General features: G+C 42.8%; 1 protein-coding gene and 1 pseudogene across 1 annotated transcript in view; one reads left to right on the top strand and one right to left on the bottom strand.

The window, feature by feature from the left end:
* The window catches only part of LOC147000889 (uncharacterized), a 52,094-nt gene extending 51,066 nt beyond the window's left edge, over positions 1-1,028 (bottom strand). The window contains 2 exon segments of the mRNA XM_085830959.1: positions 633-687; positions 931-1,028. Coding sequence (XP_085687085.1) covers positions 633-687; positions 931-946 — 71 coding nt within the window. The 5' untranslated portion in view covers positions 947-1,028.
* Positions 1,029-9,312: 8,284 nt separating this feature from the next.
* On the top strand, positions 9,313-10,223 carry LOC147000888 (stomatin-like protein 2, mitochondrial pseudogene; annotated as a pseudogene).
* Positions 10,224-21,940: the final 11,717 nt, after the last annotated feature.

Here is a 21,940-nt window from a genome sequence, read left to right as displayed (position 1 = left end):
GGTTGTACATCACAGTTGTCTCTCCTTTGTTATAGTTTGGAGCCAGCTGTGTAGACAAACCTGGTGAGCACACATGTGAATCCTAGCATGCTAGTCGCTAACCGGCCTGCTTAGCATACTAACCTGTGGGGTTTGACACAGTCCTCCATCAGCTAAATGCTACTTACTGTCACTATTTCCTAAGCTTGGTAAACCCTTTACGTCATCAATTCTACTCTTCGACATCTCAACTTAATATGGGAGTGCTACCCCACACATGAGATGCCTTTTAACAGCTCCACAAAATTAACTACAAATGGATCTTATACTTAATAGGTAAATGCTAGGGGCAAAACTTATAGAAGATTCCCGAGAAACTCGGGCTCTCCAAGTTTGGCATCCGGCCCGTGATATTTCTACAAGCAAGCCCCTAATCCTAATGTTTTGAGCAGATTCAGCCCTGATACTAATGTTCTTCAGAGTTCACCGCCTGTTTTAGCAAGTGAGGAGCATCACAAAGGACAGCACAATTGGTCACATCTCCTTACATCTGGCTGAGGCTTCCCATCCAGCCCCAGAGAGGACCCACCACCTCAGCTTCCACTGCTCAGCCACCTGCCCCTACCCATTATAGACAGTAACCATGCGCTTACCATGTTTCAAAAACGGAGCTTACTTGAGGTCCCCTCACAGCACCCAACAGCAGCGCTAAAAGAAGGACACAGAACAACTGTTCAATCTTGCAGAGCAAAAACAAACTTCCAGTAAGGCTTCCGGAAGAACCCGTATCATTGTGTGACTGGTAGTTCCGCCCGGAAGCCTTGATTGGCCCGGGAGTCTTACCGCGCCTCTAGTTTAAAGTGCGCTTCCTGTCCGGGGCCAGTCCTTTTACAGATCCCTGGAGTGGTTTGCATTCGGGTAGCATTTGTGCCGGTCCTCCTAGAGCCTCACCTATCTGTCGTCCCATGCAGCCCTGGAGGAGGATCGACCAATGCAGCTCGGTCTGTTCATCCGCCTGCTCCTCCCCTTTGTGGGCGGTGATCTCGCACTCACCATGTCTCAACTACGGAGCTTTCTTAAGGTCCCCCACAGCACCCAACAGCAGTACTCAAAGCAGGACAGAAAGGACTATTCATGCCTGCACTCCTAAACAAACATGCAGCAAGCCACCCGGAAGAACCCTCATTGTCTGACTGGCCGGTCCGCCTGGGGTCCTTGATTGGCCAGTGAGTCTTACCCCTCCTCAAGGTTAAATAGAACTTCCAGTCTTGGGTCAGGCCTTTTCTAGATCTCTGGTCTGACTTGCACTCCAGTAGCATTTGTGCCTTTCCTCCAGACCGTGGGAGAAGACACAGCATTTCAGCTCAGGCTGTTCAGCGACCTGCTCCTTCCCTTTGTGGCAGTGGTCCTGCACTCACCATGACTTACTTCCTGGCTTGCTTGAGCTTTCCTCACATCACTTCCCCTTCTTCCTGAAATCACGGTGGATAGACTTGTACTGAACTGAGAGTGGAGGTATCAATCTGGCTCACCAGTGGAAGGATGCCCGGGATATTAACATTAAAGAGGATTTTAGGATACAAGAGTTTTGTTTTGTGGCTTGATGCTGGGTTCAGGGAAACTGCAGGTCCTTTTCACCAAAAAAAGTATGAAACAACCTTGGGAGAAAACCAGGAAAGAGATGACAAACATAGTATAGCACTGTTGTTAGCCAGCTTCAGTGGCAAGGTGGAGAGAAACCACACTTGTATTAGTACAGGTAAATGTACCTCATCTCATAGGACGAATCTCTCTATGTATGTAGAAAGGGGAATAATAGAATGTCTCACTGACAGTGGTCCTCCTAGTCCAATAATGTCTGAGCACGTTCATTGCCAAGGGAAACCAGAAAATCAAGGTCTTGTCGAGTTCACATTGCTTGATATCTCAGTGTATATTGAGTACTTACCAGAATTCTGAAGAAATACGTACTTATTAATGCCAGTTTAAAAACAAAAGAAAACGAATGAATGAACAAATAAAACACCTTGCTAAAAAATGCAGGGAAAGAAGTAGACAATTAGAAAGAACTTCCCTATTTAAGGTCCTTTATCTGTGTAGGTTTCAGAAAGAATGTGTAGCCTGAATATAAGGTGGATCTTAAACTCTCAAAAGACCAAGATATGGCAAGGGTGTCTCACTTCAAAAGGAATAATTAAGAAAACTCCCTTACAGGATGCAGGGTTAGAGTTAGGGAATAGAGGGTTAGGATTAAGATAAAGATTGTTTAGATTAGGGTTAGACTGGTTAGGGTTACAGGTTTAGGGTTAGGCTCAGGGTTAGCACAAAGATTTTGCTGTGCTATGTGAAATCAGCTCCTGTCTCTTCTCTCATCTGCCTTCCCAATCCTCTTTTTCATAGTATCAGCATCTTCCTTCCTGCCCCAAGGAAAGTCATAAGGGGGCTATGCAAGAACCCGGAATTCCCTGATGGGCAATAGGTTTACTTTACTCTGGGGCCCAGTTCACATACAACAGAAACCCACTACCTCTTCGGTTGTTCTAAATTTCACCTAGGGAATCCTCATAAAATGTAAGCAATCATGGGACTTGGTGTCTTTTTTTGATAATGATATCATAAAACATAGGCCATTTAATTTTCCCAGGTCGTTAGGTAATATAACCCCATGGCACAAGATCAAATGGTAGCCACCATTATTCTTGATGGTCCCACCGAGTCAATAGTATCCCTATTACACAAAGAAGAAATATCAGACTTACAAGGTATCCGTTTTGCATCTTAATGTTTTGTTTTGTTCTGATTCTAGTAACTTCTACCTTACAGATTTAATGGCTCCTCAAAAGAACCGAAAAGTTTTCCCAGCCACATGCCTCCAAAAGTGGCATACGAACAAAGGAAACAAAGACTGTGATACTCACAGATCCCAGCAGACAAGGATAAGTTACTAAGTGCTAATAAGGCATTTTTTTTAAGATTTATTTTTTTTATGTCCATGAATATACACTGTAGCTGTCTTCAGACACACCAGAAGAGGGCTTGGATTCCATTACAGATGGTTGCAAGTCACCATGTGCTCACTGGGAATTGAACTCAGGTCCTCTGGAAGAGCAGTACATGCTCTTAACCACTGAGCCATTGCTCCAGCCCGAGGAAGACATTTTTAATGTGACTTACTTTAGAATATCCAGTCTCATAAGAAACTCCTTGTCAATTTTGTGTATGTAAACCCAGTGAATTCACTGACATCTTTCGTTGAACTATGGTAATTTTGAGATGTGGTGCCATTTAGAACTTAGAAAGAGGGGATAAACATAGCTTGTTCCCCATCCCTGAATAAATGTTCTCATAGTAGCTTGTGAATTTATTTGTTAAAATTATTGTATCTTATGATATTAACAAATATAAAATGTTAGAATGATTGAAAGAAAGAAATAGTTTTAATAAAGAAGGATTCATATATAGATTAGGATGGAAATTTCCAAAAATTAGAATTAAAAAAAAATCCTACAGAGCCTTTGGAAGTTCTGAAGGAATAAATGAGGCATTTAAAGCACTTAGAGTATGACACTTAGGGTAAATACATATGGAATAAAAGTCTTCTCTGTCTTCAGATGAACATTTATAACAAACTGCCTGTAATCTAAGTTTAATTCTATCCTGTGTCCAATCTACACTGAGGAGAGTCAAAATATAGGGATGATTCCCTCAGAGCTTCCAAGGGAAGTTACACTCAGTCCACCCAAGGGTATGGAGAAATGTTCACTAAGAGGGAACACAGTACAAGAAAAGCTTGAAGAAACAAGGATTATTTAGAAGCCCAAGTGATACTTAGCCATGGATTTTCAACAGGCCTAACAGAACATAAACTGAAATTGATTTTGCTAAATATGAAATATGATCCCCTTTAAAATGCAGTGTATGTATTTAGCAATTGAAGGGACAGCAGTCCTCAAAAATTATGTTTGATCATGTGAAATGTTATTTAGATAATGAATTCTCACTCCAGATTTCCTTTGTCATACATGGATGTATCTCAATATCCCATATAAAATACAAGAATGTGGGTTACTTCAGCACGGGAGGGCCTATATACAGCTGAGGAAAACTGAGCAATCTTTTAAATACTGAGGCCAAGTCTAAAAGCTATATACCAAATATAGAATACACTCATTATCAAATAGTACTTCTCAATAATACATTGTGTCCTTCAGTACACTAGTCACAAAGGCTCCCTGATTTAAAAGAGATGCAGGGCCAGGCAGGGTGGCCCTCGCCTTTAATCCCAGCACTTGGGAGGCAGAGGCAGGTGGATTTCTGAGTTTGAGGCCAGCCTGGTCTACAGAGTGAGTTCCATGACAGCCAGGGATATACAGTGAAATCCTGTCTCGAAAAAAACAAAACAACAACAACAACAACAAAAAAAAAAAAACCAAAAAAGTGATGCAGGATATGCTTGCATTAAACTTAACAGATTTGTAGAATTATTCAGGTATCTTATGTCCTGTACTTGGACTTCAAAAGTCCCTGGTACGTATTCTTCATTAAGGGTTCTAAGGTAGCAAACAGCTGATTCAAGTTATATCCTTTTTTGAAGGGCTCTGGAATATAGTCCAATTCATAATGGAAGTATGTTTCACCATACTGAACATAACTCATGTTAATAATGATGCTAAAAATATTTCCTCCAAATTTAACTCTTCATATATCACACAATGTTGTAATGAGGAGAGCCAGTGGTTGAATATTAACTTATACTGATCGGTTCAAAATGTGTGTTTATTAACTTATACTGATCGGTTCAAACAGTAGTGTGTTTCCAGCACACTACTGTTCTTACAAGGCCAAAAAATCAGTCTTGTAACACGAAGCACAAACATTGACATTGGTTTTTAAATTGTATTCTTTCCTATTCTCTTCCTATAATAAGTGTAATACTGCCCTGATTATCTTCTTAACTACATCCTGAATAGAAATTATAATAGTCCTATCAGTCTGACTACCGTTTATGTTATGCCATGCACATAACACACTCCTACTATAGATATCAACTTCAAGTTCCTGTTTTATTTTCAGAATCTTTTTGGTTTTTTTTTTTGTTTTGTTTTTTTTTTTTTGGTTTTTCGAGACAGGGTTTCTCTGTATAGCCCTGGCTGTCCTGGAACTCACTTTGTAGACCAGGCTGGCCTCGAACTCAGAAATCCGCCTGCCTCTGCCTCCCGAGTGCTGGGATTAAAGGCATGCGCCACCACGCCCGGCTAGAATCTTTTTGTTTAGTTAGTCATATTTTGGTCCCGTAGAAGCATTTATCTCTGAGGTAACATGATTGTTGCTCTTTCTAGATCTCCAGTTTCATCAGTTTAAAAATGTAGAATGAGCCTTTGTATAAAGACCAAAAAGTACAGATATCCCCTTGTAGGGGAGTATATTGCCAGTTCAGTCATCATTCATCTTGCCATAGCATCATCAGTGTTGGAGTCATGGAAAGGCAGGAAGATTTGTGAGAAACATGAAGATCTGGAAAGACCAAATGTAGGAGTGTTAAGACACATGCCATACAACCATTTCTTCAAATTAGGTAAGGATGGAAGTTCAGGTATTTGAAGTGGCCATGTAAACCAGAGGACATGAATTCCATAAAAAGAGCCCTTTGATCAATGGAATATAATTGAAGACCCAGAAATAAACTCTCACAACTATGGTCACTTGATCTTTGATAAAAGGTCTAAAAACATCCAGTGGACAAAAGACAACATTTTCAACAAATGGTGCTGGTTCAACTGGATGTCAGTGTGTAGAAGACTGCAAATTGATCCATTCTTATCTCCTTGTATGAAGCTCAAGTCCAAGTGGATCGAAGACCTTCACATAAAACCAGATACATTGAAACTAAGAGAAGAGAAAGTGGGGAAGACCCTCAAACTCATGGGCACAGGGAGAAATGTCCTGAACAGAACACCAATGGCTTATGCTCTAAGATCAACAATAGATAAATGGAACCTCATAAAATTGCAAAGCTTCTGCATGGCAAAGGACACTGTCAGTAGGCCAAAATGGCAACCAACAGATTGGGAAAAGATCTTTACCAATCCTACATGTGACAGAGGGCTAATATCCAATATATACAAAGAACTCAAGAAGTTGGACTTCAGAGAATCAAATAACCCTATTAAAAATGGGGTACACAGAACTTGGGAGGCGAGGCCATCCTGGTCTACAAAGTGAGTTCCAGGAGAGCTAGGGCTACACAGAGAAACCCTGTCTAGAAACACCAAAAAAGAAAAACAATGGGGCACAGCCAACATGTGTTGCCACCTGAGTTTTTGATCTCAGCCATTCTGATTGGTGTAAGGTAGAATCTCACAGTTGTTTTGATTTGAATTTCTCTGATTACCAAGGCTATTTCTTTAGGTGTTTCTCAGCCATTTGAGATTCCTCTGTTGTGAATTCTCAGTTTAGTTCTATACCCCATTTTTTGATTGGTTTGTTTGGTGGTTTTGGTGGTTAGCTTCCTGAGTTATACTTTGATATAATGATTGTTAAAAAGTTAAAAATTGAGACACAGGTCACAGCACAGCACGGCACAGCACAGTCTTACTGGCCCAGGTACATGTCTGTTCTCATCTTGAAAACAATGTAATAACTGTACAATGGTAGTTCCAGATTAATACTTGACCTGTAAAGAACTCTTGAAGAAATTATTAGAAAATGAATTAAAGCCAACATTGGGAACCCAAGTAAGGAAAACAAAACCATTGAAGTTATGAAATAATTTTTACACAGCATTTAAGAGTGGTTCCTGGAGAAGCAAGTATAGAGTATGTAAAACCTTGTACTGGTAAAACTAAGTCCAAACACTGGAACTCTTTTTTTTTTTTTTTTTTTTTTTTTTTTTTTTTTTTTTTTTTTTTTTTTGGTTTTTCGAGACAGGGTTTCTCTGTGTAGCCCTGGCTGTCCTGGCACTCACTTTGTAGACCAGGCTGGCCTCGAACTCAGAAATCCGCCTGCCTCTGCCTCCCGAGTGCTGGGATTAAAGGCGTGCGCCACCACGCCCGGCCAACACTGGAACTCTTAAGAGAGTCATTGTGTACAATGAGCAGAAGCAGGACTGCTGAGTTAAGGGTTAACTTGATTCTTTCTGGCCACTGCCTGGCAGCTTTGCCCTTGTCTTTTATCCTAGGAGCTTCACAAAAAAAATCAAAGAAGCTGGCCTCTGAGCTCTGACATATAATAAGTCAAAAGTTAAAGTTTAAATAATGATAAGATTATTATTATTATTATTATTATTATTATTATTATTATTATGGCTACAGGCCTGAGAATAGGGAAAGCTTGAAACTTTGGGGAACAATTGTAATTTTTTAATTCTCTGTGGGATGTGGTTATTCTTTTAAAATTGATTTGACAATGAATATATAATGTTTTTTTTCTACCAGTTTTTGGAGTATCAATAAAAGACTGGGACAAGAAAAAGGCAAGAGACCATGTGAGGTGAATGTGGAGAGCGAGTGAGATGAACTTGTGAAGAGTGAGTGAAGAGAAAATGTGAGGTGTGTATGGAGAGTGTGTGGGTGAGTGAAAGGAGAATACATGTGGTGTGTGTGAGGATGAAAGGGCAACACACAGAGGTGTGTAGGAATGTGAGAGTTCCAAAAGCATTCACAGGAGACAAGGAGAGTAGGCAGGAGAATACAGAGTGTGTTCAGCCTCAAACTGTGAGCCAAGGAGAGAAGGAAAGATTACAGATTGAGAAAGAAGAGAGAAAACCTTACGCCTTAAAAAAATTGCCTGTCAGTTCATACCCAAAAGTTATTCTGTGTATATTCAGTATGCACCTTCCAGATGTTCCTGTTTCCAGATTTCCCTGTTTCCAGATGTCTGATGCTTCTTTTGCATCAGATCTGCTGTATGTTTTATCTTCTCAGAACCTGCTGTGATTGATCACTTGGCTCTGTTGGTGACTTGTTTTCCTACCTGTAATTATGTTCCTATGCTGGTGTCTAGGCCTCTATATTTGGGGTAATTATTGATGTAGGTAGTTGTTTATGGGGGTGTCTTGGTTGGGTAGGAGTTTTGTTCCTGGGCTACTGTTTGATGTCTGGATTTGCAGAGAGATTTGGCTGAGTGTTGCCTCTTTTACTGAACTGTTTGTTGGGTATGATCAAGAGAGAATGCTTGCTAATGTTGGAAGTTGGGAGTACAGGCAGTCAGGAAGGGATGATCTTTGAAATCCACAAGGAGACATAGTCAGGAGAAAGGTTAGGCTGCCTCTGGTGTTTAGCACAATGCTAGGGGCAACTGTGAAAATTGCATCTGGAATAACAAATAGTGTGGTAGATCTATGGAAACCTACCTTGTCTCCTGGCAGGTATGGCATGTAGTTGAACAGGGAGTGTCTGCCCAAGTGGGGTGTGTGTCACAGGAATGAGGCAGGAAAGGAAGGATTATGTGTGGTATCCATAGGAGGCATGCACAGGGGAAGAGGAAATCTCCACTGATATTCTGTTCCAGTGGTAAGGGCAACTGATATTAGTATCTACAGTAACAGGTAGTGGGGAAGGTCTTTGGACAGAGTACCTAGTCTATTTGCAGGCATGACCTGTGGTTGAACAGGAGTATCTCTCAATAATAAAAGGCTCAGACAGAAGGATGAGTTTATAAAGCTCAACCAACACCATTTCTGAGAGTGCACAAAGTCCACTTGAGCAAACATCCTATGACAACCCACACTTACCAACAGCCAGTCTAGTATAACAGCAGGGTCAAGCTACATATAGATAACTAAGACATCCTACAGGAAAAAAAAATTAGCTTACCCATCAAGGTTTTCAGATGTTTTTGCCCCCTTGTTTGGTTCCTGCAGATATGCCAGACATACAGTTTTTAAAATATTAAGTAGCTGACTTGCCTGGAAATTCCCCAATCTTGCAGTCACTACAATAAATACACAGGACCCTAGACTCGATTCCTTGATTTGGACTAGATGTGAAGTTGAGTGGTGAGAGTCCTTGTTACTGTATTCATAATAAAGAACTTTGTGTGTTTGCATTGAAATAGGTTCCTTGGTTGTCTTTGAGATTCCTGTGACTTGGGCATAACATCTTGGTGTGTTGACTGGAACCCCAATGCTCCCAGGACTCCCAACTGAAGGGTTGAAATGCTGCCTGTTAAGGATATGTGTCAGTGAGGCTGTGGGAAATGCTGGCCAGCGTGGCGCGGGGCACTGGAGCCCATTTGCTGAGGGGCTTGGTGCAGGCTTCTGGCTGTGTTCTGTGCTGTGCCTCCTCTGGACTGCCCTGACACAAGGTGATCCTGTTTGTGCCTCAGGAGGAGGCCTGGGTGGTGGAGCGAATGGGCCGATTCCACTGGATCCTTGAACTGGGCCTGAACGTCCTGATCCCCGTGTTAGACCGAATCCGGTATGTGCAGTGTCTCAAGGACATTGTTATCAACGTGCCTGAGCAGTCAGCAGTAACTCTTGACAATGTAACGCTAGAAATAGATGGAGTCCTTTATCTGTGCACTTACAAGGCAAGTTAAGGTGTGGAAGACCCAGAGTATGCTGTAACCCAGTTAGCTCAGACGACTATGAGATCAGAGCTTGGCAAACTCTCTCTGGACAAAGTTTTTTGGGAGCGTGAGTCCCTGAATGCCAACATTGTGGATTCTATCAACCATGCTGTCGACTGGGGTATCCGATGCCTGCAATACGAGATCAAAGGACATCCACGTGCCACCTCGAATGAAAGAGTCTATGCAGATGCAGGTAGAGGCAGAGCGCCGGAAGCGGGCCACAGTTCTAGAGTCTGAAGGGACAGGAGAGTCAGCTATTAATGTGGCACAGGGGAAGAAACAGGCCCAGATTCTGGCCTCCGAAGCGAAAAAGGCTGAACAGATAAATCAGGCGGCAGGAGAAGCCAGTTGTTCTGGCCAAGGCCAAGACTAAAGCCGAAGCGATTCGAATTCTGGCTGGGGCTCTGACTCAACATAATGAAGACGCAGCAGCTTCGCTCACTGTGGCTGAGCAGTATGTCAGTGCATTCTCCAAACTGGCCAAGGATTCCAACACAGTGCTACTGCCCTCCAATCCCAGCGACGTCACGAGTATGGTGGCTCAGGCCATGGGTGTCTATGGGGCTCTCACCAAAGCCCCAGTGCCCGGGGCCCGGAACTCCAGCCAGAGCAGAAGAGATGTCCAGGCTACAGACACGAGTATTGACAAACTGGGTAGAGTCAAGATCAGTTAGTAGAGATGACTCGGCCAGGGAGTCTAGGGGCCTGGAGCTGCTCTCAAAAGAATCTGGTTCCAGCCTCCCGGCCAAATTTTAGTTTTTATTTGTTTTTTTATTTGAACTTCATAATCATGTAATAAATGGACCAGTGACAAAAAAAAAAAAAAAAAAAAAAAGGATATGTGTCAGTGCCTTGTCTATAGATTTGTGTTTGTGTGCCTTTCTTTTCCGGTTTTTCTTGAGTATTCGTGGAGGGAGATGACTAAAGCAAAGGTGGAACCCTGCCTGCTACAGTGGATGAACTGGAGAGTCGTAGCCCCAGGTGCTTGGAAGACATTCCAGAGCCTGGTATAGGGAACAGTGTGCCCCTGGTCTTAATTTCTGGGAAGGGTAGAGCAGACTTGGAACCCTGCTACACATGGCTCACAGCTCTCATCCTGTCTTCATTTTCTCCTCTGTATAAGTGGAGGAATCTGCTGGGTATCCTTTACCGCCCCCTTATGGCCATCTATTACGTGTATTAATAGTATTTAATCCTTTAGTATTCTGTGACTTTAGTATTCTGTGACTGATAGGAAATAAGACTGTTCCATCCCAATCAAGTTAGTTACTAGCCACCCCTCTCCCCCAATCTTGGGTTAAATCCTTCTTAACAACAGGACCTAAACCCACTATATTACCCATGACAGAGAGTTCTTCGAGACAGCATCCAGGCCCAAATCAGGCTGTTTTTATCCTTTTTTTTTTTACATTGTGGAAAGCACAAAGACCTCATTTTTTGCCCTCCTGATCAACCTTGTCCATATGTGACTCTGTTGTTTTGAAATTGGAGCTGTCCGTAGATGGAAGGTTGTTCTTCATCCATTCCACCAAAATTAGCATATCTTCCTTGGACTAGCAGCCTTATTTACAGGTCTGTGGGGCAACCTGCTCTGCTGTTCACCTTCTGGCTGTTTTAGCCACCTCTTTGTTAGCACTGGCCTGGGAACCCAGGGTTAAAGACAGCACATCGCAGGGCAGCAGAGCCTCTGAACTCCCAGTCCAGTGTATCTTTCCCTGCTCTAGGCCAGGCACACTTACTGTTTTGTCCTGGCTCAGCCACAACTCCATCTCCCTCATGCAGTGGTAGGATCTCCAGTAATTTATATGGTTAGCGTGTTGGTTTGGGGTTTTTACAACTTCCTCATTCAATATTATCTCTGTATCATAATTGTCTTCAGTTCTCAACACTTCAGAGCTACAGTCATCTGAAGGAACCTCAATTGAGGGTGTGCCCTTATCAGAGGACTGGTTTCTATGTCTATGAGTGTGAGTGTTGATGGTTGATGTGGGAAGGCTCTTGCACTGAGGGTAGCAATGTTCCTAAGCAAGTGAGCCTTGGCTGGATGTGAGAGCTAGCTGAGCAGGAGACAGTGACCAAGCAAGAAAGCAAGCCATGAGACAATGTTTGTTCATGTTTTTTGCCTTCAGTTTGTAGCTTCAGCTTCTATTCTAAGCTCCCCAAATGATGGTCTGTGACTGGACAGAACCATTTATTACCTGAGATGCTTTTGCTCAGAGGATTCAATCACAGCAGCAGATAGCAAGGTAGAAAAACAACAACAACAACAATGGTATCAAAAGATGATTTTGCTGCTCAACAAAATCTATGTTCCATTTTGAAGGAACATGGAAAATACCAGAAAATAAGATGGCAAAAGTACATGGAGCTTAATGGTTGCTCTCATAGGATCTGGAAGACTGGAGTGTTGACAGTAAATGCAGCCAGAGGAATCTGAGGTCACACTATTTTAGTGGAAAATAGACTCTGTGAAAACTTTACCTAGAGGTCATTTGTGAGATATTTTGGCCAAAAATATTTCTTTTCTGCTTATGCCCTGAGATATTGAGTGGGGCAAAATTTAAAAGTTTCTACAGGATTAGGCACATCCCCTCCTACTGAGGTCAGACAAGGCAGCCAAGTTAGGGGAACAGTTTGCACAGACAGGCGACACTTTAAGGGACATCCCCAATCCAGTTGTTGGGAGAGAAGACTGAGTTGCACATGGACTACATATACGGTGGGGGCCTCAGTCCATCCTGTGTATGCTCGTTGGTTGGGGGCTTAGTCTCTGAGACTCTCCTACAGCCCAGATTAGTTGACTCTGATGGTCTTCTTACAGACTTCCTGTTCATTCTGAGGCTCTCAATCCTTTCCCCAAGTTTCTAAAAGACTTCCTGAGCCCTGTCCAATGTTAGGCTGTGGGTCTCTGCATCTGTTCCAGTCAGGTGCTGGATGGAGACTCTCAGAGGACAGTTATGCTAAGCTACTGTCTGCAAGTATAACAAAGTATCCACAGTAATGTCAGGATTGGTGCTTGCCCATGGGATGGTCTCAAGTTGGGCAGGGTATAGTTTGGCCATTTCCTCAGGCTCTGCTCCATCTTTGCGCCTGCATTTCTTATAGACAGGACAAATTTTGGGTGGAAAGTCTTTTGGTTTGGTTGGTGTCCTTAACTCGCCACTGGAGGTCCTGCCTGGCTGCAGGATGTGGCCTCATCAGGGTCCATATCTCACTGCTATGCATCTCAGCTAAGATCACCCCCAAAGACTCCTTGGTGCCCTTCCATGCATGGTCTCTGGCTGGCCCTAAAGATGCCCATACCCTCTGACCCCTACTAACTGCAGATTTTAATTCATTTTCCTGGCCCTCTGGCCCTCCCTTGTCTCTCACCACACCTGTTCTTGACCGCTCCCACTTTCTCTTACTTATCCCCTCTCCCATCTAGTTCCCTCTCTTCAATTTGCCTCCTATGACTTTTTCATTCCCCCTTCTGAGTAAGATGCAACCATGCTCATTTGGGCCTTCCTTCTTGTTTAGCTTCTTTGGGTCTATGGAGTGTAGTGTGGATATTCCTGTATTTATGGTTATTATTCCCTTGTGAGTACACACATGCATGTCCTCTTGTGTGTGGGTTACTTCACTCAGGATGATGGTGTCTAGTCGTATCCATTTGCCTGAAAAATTCATGATGTTCTTCTCTTTAGTAGCTGAAGAGTATTCCATTTTGTAAATGACCCACATTTTTGGTATCTGTATTTTGATGAGGGACATCTGAATGGTTTCCAGTTTCTATCTGTTATAAACAAAATGGCTATGAACTTAGTGGAGCACATGCACTTGTGGGTATATGCTTAGAAGGTACCCTAAGTGCAACACTTCCTCCTACTATGTCTTAAACTAATGGAAGGTGTAGGCAAAGTGTTTCCTAGTCCCAGGAAGGAACTTTAAATGAAACCTGATGCAACTGTGTTCTAAGACAGGCAAGATCTATCAACTTAAAGCCAGACTTGACAGGATCATCCATATTGTGCTGGTTCTGGAAACTGAAGGATGAAAAATTCAAGGTCATGGATTCTTCCTCTATGGTTTCAGTTTAGTACTATTCCAGCCATCTTTTGGCAGAGTCAGAGCCCCTGTGAAGACTCTGTGAGAGTTCATTGTATTGAAGTTGAGAGGATGAAGCTTGAGTCACATTTTGTGACTACAAGGTGTTGAGAAACCTATGACATTGAGAAATCTGCCATGGAGAGATGCATACAGGGAGAGAAAGCACCCAAACTGAGAGATGTATGGGAAGTTACAGGAGTAGGGCCATCTAAGCCTTTAGAAACTAAAGTCCAATGTGTTTGAGACAAAGCTTTAGGATTTGGTGTTTGGCCTGCTGTATTTCTTGTCTTGGTCCAATCTTCTCTCCCTATGTACACATTGCATTCTCTTGGAATGGGAAGGGGTATTCTGTGCCATTGTATGTTGGAAAGATATAACTTGCTCTCTGATTTTACAAGATGTGGCTTTCAAGATATTGCCTTGAATGTCAGAAGAGACTTTAGACACTTGAACATTTTAGGAGCTCCTAAAACTATTAGGTTCAATGAAGTTAGACTGAATGCATTTTCATCATAGGATGAACATGAGCCTATAGTGACCAGGGTCAGAAGTGGAGTATTGGGCAAGAGGGAAGCAAGAGAGCAAGAGAACAAGAGAGAGGAAGGGGCAAGCAGCCCCTTTTATAGTGGGTCAGGCCTACCTGGCTGTTGCCAGGTAACTGTGGGGAGGAGCATACCTGGCTGTTGCCAGGTAACTGTGGGGTGGAGCTTAGACAGAATGATAACAGGAAGTCCTATAGCCACATTTGTGTCAAATCAAACAGTATCAACAATTAAATAAAAAGTTGCCATGAATTTGAAACATGAAGCAGTTGCTGGCAGGTGAGTGAATAACAAATGAAAAGGAAAGGAAAGGGCATGGCTGCTCCTATGTCTGGTGGAGTAGACATTTTATTATAGATAAAAGGGAGAGCATAGCCAGACACAGGGACATCTGGGAAAGTTCTGAGTAGATATGACCCTGAGCCATATAAGGAGAAAGAAGAAGTGAGAGGGAAGAGCCTAGTGTTCCAGTATATTTTACATACTGACTGAGACCTGGCCTCCAGGTTCTCCCAGCATCCCTCAGTCCTTACCTAGCATAGCCTGCCCCTTAATCCTGAACTTTCTTGCCCAGACATTTTGTTCTGTGTCTTTTCTTTCTTCTCTATCTGTGTACATGCCCTTTCTCTTTCAATTCCCCTTCACCAAACTCCTCCCCTAGGTGACTTCCCTGCCCTAAGGCAATTGTGCGCAGAGCATTTTCCCAATAATCCAGCATTTTAATATACTCCAATCTGGTTTGATAGCAAAGAAATAATCTATGAGACAAGATATCAAATAATAAAATGAAAAAGACAAGGTAACTAAAATGGTTGGGTCACATAGGAAGGGCAGCTGGGAGAAGGACAGACCAACCTCTGGACTTAGAGGGAGGATAGGCCAGTCAGGCATACCTTGTAATGGGTAGGAGCTGAGGAATGTCAGGGAGAATCTGAGAGCCAGGTTTGTTTTGAATTGTTAAATAGGCACCTCAGCCCTTTGTCCTAGTGTTTGAGACTTAGCACTAGAAAAAATGAGAAAGTTGAAATGATTTAATTTTAATTCCCAAAATCATTTTAAATGTTTAAAGAGGCTTTATGGTCAGGTATCGTTCAGGGTCTACACATATGTGTTAGAGGACACCAAATATTATATATACTTTTTCTCTCAGGTCGTGCATTTTCAGACAAAAAAGCAACAGTCTGTGTTATAAGCAGCCACAGCAGGTTGTCCAAATCTTGGGTGTTGTTTTGGAAGGGTAATAAAAGCCCAATTGTTTCCATTTTGAGGACCAGGCCTGAGACCAGGCTGTAAGATACCAATGTCAAGAACAGACCACAAGTCTCAGAAACTAGGTCATCAGACACCAGCTCTAGAAGCAGACCATAAAGTCCAGCACAAGATCATAAACCTCTCTCCCAAAGAACAGCCGGGGGATAACCACAAAAACGGAGAAATGTCCTATCTCAGAATGGGCTATCTGTAGCCCTATTTCATCACATGGTTCTGAAAGACCCACAACGTGAGGACTCCCCCACGTTCTGACTCAGGAGAGGCGACACCCCAAATCACACAAGAAACGGTCTTGCTGCAACTGCAAGAGGATTTTTATTCAAGAGCGCTCTAGGGCCCATGGTCATACACCACGCAGGGGTAGAGGACCATGGCGCCCCGAGTAGCTGAGTAACGGGGTATTTAAAGGAAGAAACCACAACTCATGGAGGTGGGGAGGGCGTTGTTGGAAAATACCAAAAATACCAGTTAAGAGTCACAAGGAAGTATAAAGTCACAAGTGTCAGCTTATTTCTCAAGACAGTTTCTAAGAGCCCCTAACAATCTAAGAGCCCCTAAAGATAGCACATTTGCATTGCAGGTTCCAGTAATGGTCAGGGTGCCTTTCTTTGAATGAACACACTTTGAACCCAGGAAACAGGTGGGTGGAGGAAGGAATGTCGCTATCTGTTTTATGACCAGCACTTGGAGCACTAAGCCACAAAGGCTACACTCCCAAGCCTGGGCCCAAAAGCCTTGAATTTTGCTATACTTCTTCAGTTCAGTGTTCATGACTTAGGAATGTAGGCCACTGACCCCCTAGAACCCACCAATGCAATTTTAGAGTACCTAATCTTTATAGAGAGTCTCCTGGTTCATGTGGGGTCATCATTCTACAGAATGATTAAGTCCTTGAATGCTGTTGTGTTTTTACAGAATAAACAGTCTTTGGTGGTTTTTTTTGGTTTTGTTTTTTTGTTTTTTTTTTTTTTTTGTTTTTTGGTTTTTCGAGTCCGGGTTTCTCTGTGTAGCCCTGGCTGTCCTGGAACTCACTCTGTAGACCAGGCTGGCCTCGAACTCAGAAATCCGCCTGCCTCTGCCTCCCGAGTCCTGGGATTAAAGGCGTGCGCCACCATGCCCGGCTGCAGTCTTTGGTTTTGTATACTAACTCTGGGGCCTTCCTTCAGCGATTTTCCAGACCATTACATTTAGTGCATTGGCAGGGAAACGAAGGGGTGCCCCTTGACTTGATAGTAGAGAGGGTTGTTGTTGTTGTTGAGAGCAATTGACTCTCCTAGCAATGGGCTGGAGTCAGGGTGTGTCTGAGTTTGCTGGTGTATCTTGACTTTAACAAGTTCTGAGTAGCCTTTTGCCTTGTTCTATGTGGGGTGATTTCTTTTATCTTCACAACCTGAAGGCCAATGGAGGTAGGGCAGGCAAGCTGTTAACTTCCTCCTGGCCTTGGGGCTGAGAGGATGCTCTCCTCCCTTCAGATGCAGTTGCAGAGAGCTCCATTCTGACACAGGTTCTGATGGAAGCTATGAGGTTCTTCCCAGCTGTCAGAGTCTGCTCCAGGGGTAGGCTGCCTTCTCATCTCTGGACTCCTTTCTGTTGGAGTCAGAGAACACCAGTCCAACAAAGGCTTTAGTGAAGACTGGCAGGACCCTCCTGATTGGCAGAGCCCATTTTGGGGGCTAGGTTGACATTGGCTTCTGTGATGGTTTGTATATCCTTGGACCAGGGAGTGGCAACATCTGAAGGTGTGGCCTTGTTGGAATAGGTGTGACGTGGTTGGAATGGGTGTGTCACTGTGGATGTGGGTATAAGCTCCTCACCCTAGTTCCCTGGAAGTCAGTCTTCCACTAGCAGCCTTTGGATGAAGACATAGAACTCTTAGCTCCTCCTGTGCCATGCCTGCCTGGATACTGCCATGTTCCCACCTTGATGATAATGGACTTAAACACTGAACCTGTAAGCCAGCCCCAAATAACTGTTGCTTTTTATAAGACTTGCCTTGGTCATGGTGTCTGTTCACAGCAGTAAAACCCTAACTAAGACAGCTTCCTTTCAGTTTCTTTTCTGATGGGCAGAGCCCATTTTTGGGGATAGGCTGCCATCAGTTTCATTTTGCTTCCTTTTCTGGACCCCCTGTAGGGGGTTCATGTTGTTCTCATGTTTCCGTCTTTGTGTTTTACTTCTTTATATTTTCTTGGGAACTCCCATGGAGAAGACCACCAGCTGCACCCCACTGGACCTAGTCCAGTCACACTTCAAGGACTTCAAACACCTGGCAGGGAATTTGGACTTGACAGTACTGTTGGGAAGACTGGCCGGTTTTTTGCTGGAAAGAATGGCCTGCTTTTAAAGTGGGATGTCTGGAAGGACACACTTTCCAGCTTCCTACTATCTACTTAGTTCAAAGTATTGTGTATGTAAATCCTGGGCACCCTGACCAGGTTCCAAACATCATGGTCTGGCAGTATCTGGTGGAGAGCCCCACAACTAGCTAAAGCCTTTCCTACCACCTATCCAAATGACCTTACAGTTCAAGTTGATGGAGCTCTCAAAGAATCTTAAGCCAGCCGTCCTATTCCCATCGGCTCTGGAAGAAAATTCCTTCCTGGCCCCGTGTCATTCTATCCTGGTCCACACCCATCCCTTGCAAATGGCAGAGGCTTCCAGGCCCTGGGGAAGAGGTTTACAACATTCTAGCCCTCTTCACACAGGATCCCCCATACAAGACAGACAGATTCTACCACAATGGCACTGCCCTTGTGAGCAACTGTCCCTCCCACGCCCACCACCCAAAATGGGCACAGAAGATAGTAGAAGACACACATCCTCTTTTCCACTACTGATTTATACAAGTGGAATGTGTAGAATCCTAAGTTCAGAGAAACCTGCTACACTCATAGACATATATTAGACTCCTAATTACATTTTTTTTTTGTTTTGTTTTGCTTTGTTTTTTTGAGACAGGGCTTCTCTGTGTAGCCCTGGCTGTCCTGGAACTCACTCTGTAGACCAGGCTGGCCTCCAACTCTGAAATCCGCCTGCCATTGCCTCCCAAGTGCTGGGATCAAAGGCGTGCGCCACTCCGATTTACTTAGTTTACTACTCGTAGAGCAGAAATTGTTATTCATAGTGAACACTGTCCTTACTCATATAAGGATGAGTATGTGCTTTTAAATATTATATATATATATATATACATATATGTATAACTATACAGACATAAACAGTTTAATAATTTAAAAGATATTCATAACCACTAAAGTCTTATTAAAATAAACAGTACAATAATTTAGAGATCCAGCATGGAGCTTCTTTCCTATCTTCTAAATTAGAATGCAAATATCTTCATACTTCAGATACACTAAATAAAGTGATCACAGCAGGACTTTTAAAATGATACTAATTCTTTATTAAAAAAAAAAAAAAGAGGACATGGCTGGCCAGTGTTTTTAAAGGGCGAAGACATATAACTATTTATGTAATGTGAAATTGTCTCCATACATAATGAGTAAAGCATTTTTATTGTGACTGATTCTAGGATATCCAGGTCTCATAAGAAACACCTTGTCAATATTTTATAAGGAAAACTCAGTAATTTCACTGGCATCTTTGGTTGAATTATGGTAATTTTGAGATGTGGTGCTTCTGAGAACTTAGAAAGAGGAGATAAACATTGATTATTCCCCACCCCTGAATAAATGTTCTCACAGGAGATTGTGGGTTTGTTAAACCTATTGTATCTTATGGTATTAGCAAGTATAAAATATTAGAGTGATGTAAACATTGAAACAGCTTTAACAAAGTAGGCGTTATATGTAGATTATGAAGGAACTTTCCAACACGGAAAAAAAAAAAAAACCCTACAAAAAAGCTTGCAAGTTCTGAAGGAATAAGTGAGGCATTTAAGGCACTTAAGAGTATGAGACTTGAAGGAAATACATATGGGAAAAGTCTGTCTTCAGACAAACATTAATGACAAACTGGCATTAGTCTAAGCCTAATTCTATACTCTAGTCAGTATACATAGAGGAGAGTCGACAGATAACAGGGTAAGGGATTAGTGGTTAGGGTTAGGGATAGGCTCAAACACATTCACTGCTGTGTGACAAATGTTATGAAGTATTTGAAAGTGGTATAAAGGCAGTGATGGGGATCATCGTTTAGCAATACTTGATCAGAATATTTTCACTTTTCCACTACCACCATTGAACCTGGCATGATTCTGGGAAATCCAATTTCAGGTGTAAGAGGAGTTTCTGACCTGTAGAAGTTTCCTAGATGTGTATGGGATCTTTTGGGTGGATATGGCAAGTTCTACCTGCTGTGTTTCAAATGCTGTGTCAGAGAGCAGACATTAGATTAATCCTCAACACAGTTTTGTGTGTGTGCTTCAGTGGGGCTGGTGTTGCCTGAAACCACAAGTGTACCTGAGGGACTGCAGAGCCCTTGATTACCTTTCTGATCACCTCTGCTCCCAAAGAGAGCTCAAGGACATGGGGCCTCTGCTTTAAAGATAGATTTGTAGTAACAGGAGAGTCAGAAATATAGAGTTCAGGGGCTACTTTTAATTATTTTTCTAGGAGTCATATACTGAGAGCAAAACTTCTGAATTAACCCATGTAGACAGGGTCCAAGAATGAGCTTGTCATGAACTCCTGTGTGATGATCAGGTTCTAAAGACAGAGAATGTGAACTATTTCTGTCAAAGTGATTCCTTCTTAACCGAGGTAAGAAGCTTAACCATAGTAAGTACATTCAAAAGGTTTCTCTCCAGTACATATTCTTTTGTTTTGTTTTGTTTTTTCAAGACAGGGTTTCTCTCTATAGCCCAGGTTGTCCTGAAACTCACTTTGTAGACCAGGCTGGCCGAGAACTCAGAAGTCAGCCTGCATCTTCCTCCCAAGTGCTGGGATTAAAGGCATGCACCACCACTGTCTGGCTCCAGTATAGATTCTTTCATGATGATGAAGCCTACAGAATTGTGCAAAGGCTTCACCATATTAAATAAAATCCCAAGGTTTCTGTCTTAGTGTTTCCATTGCTAGGAATAGACATCATGACCAAGGCAACTCTCATAAAAGCAAACCTTTAATTGGGGCTGGCTTAGTTTCAGAGGTTTAGTCCATTTTCTTCATAGCAGGAAGCACAGCAGCATGCAGGCAGACATGATGCTGGAGAAGGAGCTGAGAGTTCTACATTTTGATCCAAAGGCAGTCAGGAAGAAACTGTCTTCCAGGGAGGGAATAGGAGCGTCTGTTTTGCACTTGGTAGAGCTTCAAAGTCCACCCCAAGAGATATCCACTTCCTCCAACAAGGTCACACCTCTGAATAGAGTCACTCCCTGTGACAAGCATATTCAAACACCCACATTCCACTCACTGGCCCCCATAGCCATGTTGGAGTACAGGAATGTATGAGGACCATACTTAAACATGCATAATGAAAAATACATGAGGTCCAACTTCAAAAGTCCCCATCATCTATACCAGTCTCAAAAATGTTAAAAGTCCAAAGGTCAAAGTCTCTTCTGAGATTCATTCAATGTAACTTAATCCCCTAAAAAAGAAAATCTAAAAGCAGATCATATACTTCCAACTTCACAACATGGACTTCACCATTCCTAAGTGTCATCCCAAGGAAACAGTGGACAAAAACAAAACCAAAAGCCAGCTTGGAAATCTCCAAACTGCATCTCCATGTCTGATGTTAAAGCATTCTTCAGATCTCCAACTCCTTTCTGCTTTGTTCACTGCAGCACAATTCTTTCTCTTTGGCTGGTTTTCCTGAGCAGGTACCCCACAGCTCTGAGATCTCAAAGATCTTGGGGTCTTCAAGGTAACCTCAGTTTATGTTCCAATGCCTTGGATCCACACATGATCTTCTGCTATCCTCCAGAGAGATAAGGTGACTTCTACAGCTCTGCGCTTATTACTCTAAGCTCTGGTTGACTCCACTCTACTGTGGCTGTTTTTTCTGCTCATCCCATTGGACTGGCATCTTCAATATGTTGGGTTCTTCTCCTGCAACTAGGCTTCACTGATAGTCTCACTTATGCTCCCTTCATTGGTCCAAGCCTCAGCTGCTCCTCATGACACTGCCATGCCTTCAAAACCAGTACCACCTGGGTGATTCTTACATGTGACCAAGTTCAGCTGCAACACAAGGTACAATCCTGGCTATCTCTAGAACACAGTTTCTTTGTCCTCTCAGAAATCACTTCCTAGAAGATTTCACCTCAGTGATGCTGGTTTCTTCATCATCACTTCTAATTTCTCAGCTACAGCTAACAAGCTTCCATTTTCCCAGTAGTTCCTTCTATTCTTACCTCTAAAGTCAGAGCCACATGGACAAAGCTGCTGAGTTCTGCTGCTTTCTGGGGCTGGGACAATGCCTCTTCTATTACATTATCACCAATTTTCTGTTCTCCAACTCCTTTACTGCCTCAGATTGGCTGTCCTGGAACTTGCTCTATATATTGACCTTGAACTCAGAGA

The sequence above is a fragment of the Mus caroli genome, unplaced genomic scaffold, assembly GCF_978045245.1.
Source record: "Mus caroli unplaced genomic scaffold, Mus_caroli_1 scaffold_15, whole genome shotgun sequence".
Taxonomy (NCBI): Eukaryota; Metazoa; Chordata; class Mammalia; order Rodentia; family Muridae; genus Mus; species Mus caroli.
This window is presented reverse-complemented; position numbering and strand designations above follow the sequence as displayed.